At 40.1% G+C, this 10,079-nt stretch overlaps 1 protein-coding gene across 11 annotated transcripts in view; it reads left to right on the forward strand.

The window, feature by feature from the left end:
* Window positions 1–10,079, forward strand: part of LOC125466890 (centrosomal protein of 164 kDa-like) — a 283,480-nt gene that overhangs the window by 260,082 nt on the left and 13,319 nt on the right. For all 11 annotated transcript variants that reach the window (XM_059639128.1, XM_059639131.1, XM_059639132.1 and 8 more), the window contains one exon: window positions 3,029–3,151. In XM_059639128.1, the coding sequence (XP_059495111.1) occupies window positions 3,029–3,151 (123 nt within the window). The remainder of the gene's footprint in view (window positions 1–3,028; window positions 3,152–10,079) is intronic.

Raw genomic sequence — 10,079 nt, forward strand, 5'->3', positions numbered from 1 at the left:
CCAGCAGCATTAGACAGCACAAGTATGTGGATTTAATTGGTTTTCTGATTGCTAAACAACTTCTTCATAAAAATGAACAAAAAAATTTAGTTTGTTTTCTATGTATGCAAAGTTTCTTTTAGATTTTCTTTCCCTTTTATTGTGAATTTTCAAGGCTGTTACCAACAGAAGCCCAGATGAGCAAGATTAGCTCTAGGGGACAGCAATTTTGCACTTCACAGAACCTGGACACACGCTTCAGCTTGTTGGCTGCTACTCAGCAGATATTCAGGCTCAAAAAAAAATTCAGCCATGGCCTGTTGGAAGAATGTATGACACCGTGATGATGCAGTTTAGCTCTGTATTGTTTTCTGTGCTGAAAAGATTGATCAGCTTCTGAATGTATTCTTATTCTTTTTAAACTTATCTTGGTACCAGTATATTACTTGTGACTCTATTCATGAATTTATGAACTGTGCCACGTTCCTTGACAGTCCTATGCAATTCTTGTGCAAACAAGTATTTTCTCTTGTCTTTTTATCTGACTTTGATCATCCTTAATGCAAAATAGACTATTTGCATACTTTCTTGTTTACATATGTGTTTTCTGCACATATGTTCATAAACAGACCTGTGTCTCAGTGAGCTTCCGCTTCCCATTTTATCATGCTATTCGTGATTCCTACTCTTTGTTAGTTACATCCCACTTCCAATTATGTATTATGTGGCTCAAATTGGCAGCATTGTTCGGAAATAAAGGTGAAATCCTTTAGAATCTTAAGATTGTTTAATACAGATTAAACAATCTGTGACTAAGTTTTCTTTTATATGTAACATGTTTTTGCAGTCTTTTATCTTTTCGCACCAGCATCTGCTGAAATATTCCCTGTGTCTTCACCCAACTGGGATCCCTATAAAAATCCACAGTGTCTCTCAACACAGGATGAAATATTGAAGCATATGTGTTGACTAAATGATCTATTCTGATCCATAAAAATATTTTTTCTCTGTATTTACTTAAGGAGTAACTATTATTATTATTAGAAACTCTTGGGGAAATACACCAAGTCTACCAATGTATGGAAAGAGAAAAATCAAGTTAATTTAAGTACTGTCCCATGATGAGAATTGCCTGGAGCAAATAGTTCTAGCCCTTAACAGATGATATAAGTGCTGTGGGTACAAGGGCAGACCAGAGGCTGGGAATTCTGTGGTGAGTTACTCACTACCTCACCACCCAAAGCCTGACAACAGCAAAGAAGAAGTCAGGAATGTGACAAAATAGTCTTCAATTCTCTGGATGGATGCAGCTGTAGCACCACTCAAGAAGTTTGACACCAATGGTTCAAAGCAGACAGCTTGATTGGCATCCCATCAAACATCTTCAACATTCACTCCCTCAACCACCACCAAACTGTAACAGGAGTGTGTACCATCTACATGATGCACTGCAACAACTCAACAAAGCCCTTTAGACAGCACCTTTCAAATCCAAGACCTCTACTATCCAGAAGGACAAGCTGCATGAGAGTCCCACTACCTGCAGGTTCCCTTCCAAGCCACACACCATCCAGATATGGAACTATATCACTGTTCCTTCACTGTCACTAGATCAACAAGCATGGAATTTCCTTCCTAACTCCCTGAGTGAACATACTTACACCACCCAGACTGCAACTGTTTAAAAAGGCAACCTATCGCCACCTTCTTAAAGTCAATTTTGGAGGTCATCAAGTTTAGCAAATGACACCCCTGTCCCCTGTCCAGTCCTGTGAATAAACTATTTTTAAAAAGATAAGAATGGCCATGTTTGATTTTCATGCTTTGTTGATATAATTATGTACAACAGCTGAAAGGTTTCTGTACTTGGTCTTGGTGTCCCTGAGTTGGAAACAAGAAGTTGTTTCGGCCCTCCATTTGAGCACTTTATTGAATCAAAATAGCAAAGAGAGAGTAACTACAAGATACACGCTGACAGACGGAGTGAAAACTCCACGCACACAAGCCTGCTTATGATTTGAGAGTAATTTGTATGTGTACATTTCTAATTGAGTTTGAATTGTAATGATTCCTTCATTTAGTTTATTGCCTGCAAGGGTTCATTCATTTGTTGGGATAAAGTGGTGAGATTAAATACAATACTTCTTTACACGCTGCTCAGTTGTACGTTTTTTAGAAAGCAACAACTGAAAACTACATTCCAGTTGATTCTATGGGGATCTCACCAGGTAAGTGTTATGTTCAAATTACTCACAGCCCCGCCCCTCCCCCCCCACCAAAAAAAAACAATTTGGACAAGTTACTTTGGAAATAACCAAGACTTTATAAAGAGTTAACACCTTAAGTAGAGAACAGAATAAAAAGAGCAAAAGGGAAATAAATACATCCTTATAGTGTTTTTTCAAAATCTAATCCTACCAATTTGATAGTAGAGACTTCATTAGTTGCTTTCTATTTAGTAAGCTAACTATGTCAGATGTGACAGCAATAAGAATTATTATCAATCAGCTTGAGACTATTGCTTAACCTCTGCTGTGCAGTCTTTTTGCATTTGGCTATTTCTCTGTCAAGTGCTTAATCCAAATAGAGCAGACCACATTCACAAAAACATTTTAAAGTTAGAACAGTAAGATTTTGGGTAAATTGAAATAATAGTAAAATAACCTGAAATTACATAAGTATGAATATGAGAGCAATCATGAATAGCTCTATCGACCTAATGAAATGTCAAAGAATAAAAATGGTGGAAGGGCGTCATCAACCTGTGCTAAGGTGTTTCAGAGATAGTAGGAACTGCAGATGCTGGAGAATCTGAGATAACAAAGTGTTGGGCTGGATGAACGCAGCAGGCCAAGCATCATCAGAGGAGCAGGAAGGCTGACGTTTTGGGCCTAGACCCTCCTTCTTCAGAATTGTTTTCTTGGTCCAATCACTTGGTACTGTATAATAAAGGAGATAAATTTCGTATAAATCATATCTTTATGGTTAATCTCCATTTTAAGTTACTGTTCTGCTGACATTTTGTTTTTTTAAATGTTACTTCCTGCAGTGACCAAGTAAAAATGTTACACCAATCACATTCCAAGATTACACAAGGGGACAGAAACTCTATTCAAGGGATGATTGATGCCAATAGAAAATGGCTGGAAAGCTTCAAAAAGGACCCAAAAGTGTATCCTTTTTAAAAATTCTAAAACCATATATAGCACTGTTTAGTACAGAGATTCAAGAACCATTCTGTCTCTTTTGGTTTAAATGTGAATCTTTTAAAAGAACAAGACATCAATCTGCTTCAACCAGAAACAATGTTTGGAAAGTAAGAATGACTTAACACTGATAATGCAGCTCAAAATGCTGGCCTTTATTTGTGCCAATTCTAGGTTACTTATGGTGCTGTTAAGCTGAAGAGCAGCGTTTTAAAAACCAATTTAAAATATTACAGCAGTAGCGGGGGTGTAGCAGCTGTTGTGGCATCAGAAGAGGGAAAGAAACATGCCTGCATCTGTTGCTGAGTTAATCCATGGCTCATAGAAATGGAAGATGTCAAAGAATATACCCAGAGGATTAGAGTTTGACAACAGAGCTAGAATTGCAAAAACAGTAACATCTTTAAATCTATATTTTAAACAATGATTGGTAAATTTTCCTTTGTGAAAAGTAGCTGAACTATGAGTAAATTGTTGCAGAGATAGGTTTCATTTAGATTGGTGTTACGAGAGCTATGCTGCTTTTAACTTAACTGTATCGCCACAAAATTAGTTCAAAGAAATTCATGTTTTTTCCCCCTAGTTAATTGCGTATTCCAGTTGTTAATGGTCATTGTATCTGAGGCCTTAATTTGAATGTAATTCTTTTTTACCTTTTTAGCTTGATAGGTACAAAATTTCTCTTCAGTAGGTGCCATTTGATTATTCATGTGTGTAATTTTGATTTGCAAAGTTTCAGAGAACTCAGTGGATTGGTCAAATGAAGGAAAGACTGAGATCCTCCTTCTTAGAGCTCAGGTTAAGAGTGTATCTGGTAGATTCATTGATTTATACAATGCAGAACATGCCTTTTGGCCCATCAACGCTGCACCGACCTAACTGATACTAAAAATGCACTCAACCCAATTTGCTGCATGGGCCCAATACCCTTGAATGTTATGATATTTGAAGCAATCATCCAAATATCTTTTAAAGGTTGAAACGTTTTCGGCCTCCACTACCTTCCCAGGCAGTGCATTCCAAATTCCCACCACCAGCTCAGTTTTTTTTCCCCTGTATCCCCTCAGAATCTCCTGCCGCTTACCCCAAAACTATGCCTTCTTGTGATTGATCCCCTCAATCAGGGGTAACAGCTCTTCTCTATTCACCCTATCCAAACCCCTTATTATTTTATACACCCCAATCATGTCCTTTCTGTGCTGTATAACAAACAATTTTCAAGTCTCACCTTTTATAGCTCAATTTCTCCATCCCAGGCAACATCCTGGTGAACCTCCTGTGTACCCCTTCTAGTGATAAACATCCTTCCTCTGAGGTGACCAAAATTGCACAGTACTCCAGATGCAGCCTGACCAACACTCTGCACAATTCCAACATTACCTCCTTGCTCTTTTTCTCTATGCCGCGACTGATTAAAAGCAAGTGTCCCATATGACACCTGAACAGTTCTATTCACATCTCTGCCGACTTCAGGGATCTGTGAATAATTACGCCAAGATCCTTCTGTTCCTCTAACAGTATCATGCCATTGATTAAATACTCCTTCATCTTGTTTCTATTTCCAAAGTGCATCACTTCACACTTTAAATACCTGCCACTGGTCGATCAACCCATTTATACCTTCCTATAACCAACAGCCATCATCTTCACCTCCACTCTTGGTGTTACCTGTAAATTTGCTTTGCATGCCCATATATATCATTTATGTATGTAACAAACAATAAGGGCTCCAGTACAGATCCTTGTGGTACACCTTTGGATACCAGCCTCCAGTCACTCAAATAGTCTTCTGCCACTATCCTTTGTGTTCTATTACTAAAGCAGCTTCTGATCTATTTGACCTTCCAAAATGAATCACTTCACGCTTTTCTGGGTTGGATTCCATCTGCCACTTCTTTGCCCAGCTCTGCATTCTGTCAATGTCTCGTTGCAAACTACAAAAGATGTCCATGCTGTCCACAACTCCGCTAACCTTCGTGTCATTGGCAAATTTACTAACCCACCCTTTCACTTCCTCATCCAAGTCAGTCATAAAGATCACAAAGAACAGAGGTCTCCGAACAGATCCGTGCGGAACACCATTGGTCACCGAGCGCCAGGCTGAATACTTTTCATCTACTACCACCTTCTGTCTTCTATTGAATAGCCAGTTTTGTATCTGGACTGACAAATTTCCCTGAATCCCATGCCTCCTTTCTTTCTGAATGAGCCTACCATGGGGAACCTTTTCAAATGCCTTGCTAAAACCAAGATACACCACATCCACTGCTCTGCCTTCATCACTCACTTGGCACATCCTCAAAAAAATTCAATAAGGCTTGAGAGGCATGACCTACCCCTCACAAAGTCATAAGACCATAAGACATAGGAGTGGAAGTAAGGCCATTCGGCCCATCAAGTCCACGCTGCCATTTAAATCATGGCTGATTGGCATTTCAATTCCACTTCCCTGCACTCTCCCCGTAGCCCTTGATTCCTTGTGAAATCAAGAATTTATCGATCTCTGCCTTGAAGGCATCTAACGTCCCGGCCTCCACTGCACTCCGTGGCAATGAATTCCACAAGCCCACTACTCTCTGGCTAAAGAAATGTCGTCTCATTTCTGTTTTAAATTTACCCCCTCTAATTTTAAGGCTGTGCCCAAGTCCTAGTCTCCCCGCCTAACGGAAACTACTTCCTAACGTCCACCCTTTCTAAGCCATACATTATCTTGTAAGTTTCTATTAGATCTCCCCTCAACCTTCTAAACTCTAATGAATACAATCCCAGGATCCTTAGCCATTCATCGTATGTTAAACTTACCATTCCAGGGATCAAGCGTGTGAATCTCCGCTGGACATGCTCCAGGGCTAGTATTGTCCTTCCTGAGATGCGCGGCCCAAAATTTGACACTGTATTCTAAATGGGGCCTAACTAGAGCCTTATAAAGCCTCAGAAGCACATCGCTGCTTTTATATTCTAACCCTCTTGAGATAAATGACAACATTACATTCGCTTTCTTAATCACGGACTCTACCTGCAAGTTAACTTTTAGAGAATCCTGGACCAGCACTCCCAGATCCCTTTGTACTTCTGCTTAACGAATTTTCTCACCATTTAGAAATAGCTCACGCCTGTATCCTTTTTTCCAAAGTTCAAAACCTCACATTTACTCTCAATGAATTTCATCAACCATTTCCTGGACCACTCTCCTAAACTCTCTAAATCTTTTTGCAGCTTCCCCAACTCCTCAGTACTACCTGCCTGTCCACCTATCTTCGTATCATCGGCAAACTTCGCCAGAATGCCCCCAGTCCCTTCATCCAGATCATTAATATATAAAGTGAACAGCTGCGGCCCCAACACTGAACCCTGCGGGACGCCACTCGTCACCGGTTGCCATTCCAAAAAAGAGCCTTTTATGCCATGTCTCTGCCTTCTGTCAGACAGCCAACCCTCAATCCAAGCCAGTAGCTCACCTCGAACACCATGGGCCCTCACCTTGCTCAGCAGCCTCCCGTGAGGCACCGTATCAAAGGCTTTTTGGAAGTCTAGATAGATAACATCTGTTGGGTTTCCCTGGTTTAACATACTTGTTACCTCGTCAAAGAATTTAACAGGTTTGTCAGGCACGACTTCCCCTTACTAATCCATGCTGACTTGTTTAAATCTGACCCTGCACTTCCAGGAATTTAGAAATCTCATCCTTGACAATGGATTCAAGAATTTTACCAACTACCGAGGTTAGGCTAATCGGCCTATAATTTTCCATAGCCATGCTGACTATTTCTAATCAAACTGTGCTTTTCCAAATAATCATGTATACTATCTCTCAGAATCCTCTCCAATAATTTGCCCACCACAGAAGTAACACTGATTGGTCTGTAATTCTCAGGGTTATCCCTATTCCCTTTCTTAAACAAGGGAATAACATTTGCCACCCTGCAATCATCTGGCACTACTCCAGTGGACAGTGACAACGCAAAGATCATCGCCAAAGGGGCAGCAATCTCCTCCTGTAGTAACCTTGAGTATATCCTATCTGACCCAGCGGGTTATCTATCCTCATGTTTTTCAAAATTTCTAGCACATCCTTCTTCCTAACATCAACCTGTTCGAGCGCATCTGCCTGTTTCATGCTGTCCTCACGAATGTGAAAGTCCATCTCACTGGTGAATACTGAAGCAAAGTATTCATTTAAGGACCTATAGACCCTACCTCCTGTGACTCTGCACATAAGTTTCTTCCACTGTTCTTGAATGGCCCTACCCTCACCCCGGGCATCCGGTTGTTCCTGACATAAGCATAGAACGTCTTGGAGTTTTCCTTGATCCTACCCACCAAGGCTTTTTCATACCCCCTTCTAGTTCTCCTAAGTCCATTCTTCAATTCCTTCTGTTTACGTGGTAGCCCTCTAGAGCCCTGTCCGATCCCTGCTTCCTCAACCTTAAGTAAGCTTCCTTCTTCCTCTTGACTAGCTGTTCCACGTCAAAGACAAACCATTATTTCTCAGCACACATAGGTGACAGGTCTTCATGGAGATGTAGTATCAGAAGCAATGTTGTGTATTGAGAAAAGCATGAGTTTCCTGGCCCCCTCGATCCCTGGGAGAAGGCAAATGTAGACTGTGCAGCCTCATCTATTAATTAACTAATCAAAGGCTACAAATTTGTTGCTGAAGCCATGCTTTGCAGCATAATGAACTTAATTCTGATGCAGATTAGACTGAACTTGGAGGGAAATAATGCTGGATGTGAGCGAATTATTGTGGCCAAGCACGCTCTAATAAGGAACTTGCAGCAATATCTGCTTGTTTGAAGCATCCTAATTAGTTGTTTGACCTGGTAGATTTTTGTTTTGATTGTACGAAGAGCTTTTTATTAATAGTATTCATCTCATTCATCTGACCTTCTTTGCTAAGAGTAAAAGGCCAGTTTGCTGGCAGGGCCTATGTTGGAGGGTGTTTTAGAATGTGGGAGAAACTGGTGGGTGTTTTCAAAGGTTTCTGAAAATTATAGTCACCAGAGAGAAAACTGAGGGAGCCGTTACTTCTGTAATGAAGGTACTACTATAATTGGAGATTTTTTTCAAAAGTAGCTGGAATCAACACTAATTTTAAATCAAAGATTTTATTTGGAGAATTGTTATGATGCCATGCAACTATCTGAGGCTTTGTACTGTTTCATTTTCCACATCCTTCATGAGCAAAATGCCCAACAGTGGCCTAGTGACTGTAAGAAGTCTCTGCTCCAGGGAGCTATAAATGCTGTTTTGTATGAATCACTAGGAACTGTGCATTGGTACCCATTAATGAGCTGCTGTGATTTATCTGCTCTCTAAATTTTAGGTACCATCTGCTGTGGTGGGTATGAATCATTCTGTGAAGAAAAGGACACCAAGTTTTAATTATTTCAGAATGCACTTTCAAATTCATCTTCTGATCTCGTAGAATTGTTTTGGACACAAATACCTCACCTCCACTTGATGCCTCTCCAAAGCAATCTGTTCAAATCCAAGGATTCCATGGCATGTCTGATCTCATAGACATGAAACTTTGCTGCTCTACTTTTTTTAACTTGCATTTAGTCCTATTGCTGTGCTACCTATTTAAAAACATTCAGCCTGATTTTTTTTGTGTTTTGAGTTGAACTGCACTGATGGCATCATCGGTAGAAATGGCTGGTAGGAGTCAGTGAGGCTAATAACATAATATAAGAACTAGGTGTAGGAATAGGGAATTCAGCCCCTTGAGCCTGCTCCACCATTTGATATGATTGCAGCTGATCTCAACTAAGCTTCGTCTCCACTTTCCTGACGACTTTCCTTAGCTGTTTAACCCATTATTATTTGTTTGTTTTACCCTCCTTAGATTGATTCAACATCCCAGCATTCACCAGACTCTGGAATAGTGAATTCCAGGGACACTCAACCCTTTAAGAGAAGTAATTTCTCCCCACCGCTCTCTTAGATCCACTACGCCTATTCCATTACAATGACCTGTTTTTTTTTAAATTGTCCCACACAACGAAACATTCTTTCTTCTTCTAATTTGCAATCCCTTTTAACATCCTATATTCCTCAGTTAGATCTCCTCCTCTCATCCTTCTGAACTGCAGAATATAAACCTAAACTGTTTAATCTTTCTTCATAATATTACCCAGTAAGATGCTCATCTCCGGAATCAATCTCACGAACCTTCCCCTGAAGTGCCTCCAATACACCTACATGCCTCCTCATGTAAGGGTATTGTACAGGATACTCCAGGTGCATTGTCACTAATGCTTGTACAGTTGCAGCAACACTTTCCAACTGTTATATTTCTTTAGCAATAAATGCCGAAATATCTGTTTCCGTTCCTCCATTACCTGCTGTACCTGCATCCTAGATTTCTGCAATTCATGCACAGGGACACCTAGGCCCCTCTGTACTGACGCTCACTGAAGTTTCTCTCCATTTAGATAAGTTGTATTTCCATTACTCTGACCAAAATACCATGAGACAGCTGAATCAATACAAGTAAAGATGTAACCCAGAGCACTTCAGCTATATCTTAGGTGAGCTGCTTCATGTTATTCGTAACACGAATTCCTCCATCCTTGTAATGATTTGAGCTGGTGTAAAATGTATATGACACCAGCAGTGGCTTGAAATTCTTTTCATGATTAATAATAATGTTAGTCCTCATTGATGAGATGAGTAAAATGCCCTTTTTTTAAAATTCATTCCTTGGATGTGGGTGTTGCTGACAGAGCCTGCATTTAATGCCCATTTCTAACTGTCTTTGAGAAGGTCATGGTGAACTGCCATGTTGAACCACTGTTTTGCAATTCAGTAGAATGTCCAGAATTCTGACCAAGAGCATTTTGATCACTCTTACTTATTTGGGGAAGGGTGAGCAAATTCTAAAAGAAAGAT

This window comes from Stegostoma tigrinum, chromosome 32 (genome assembly GCF_030684315.1).
Source record: "Stegostoma tigrinum isolate sSteTig4 chromosome 32, sSteTig4.hap1, whole genome shotgun sequence".
Lineage (NCBI taxonomy): Eukaryota > Metazoa > Chordata > Chondrichthyes > Orectolobiformes > Stegostomatidae > Stegostoma > Stegostoma tigrinum.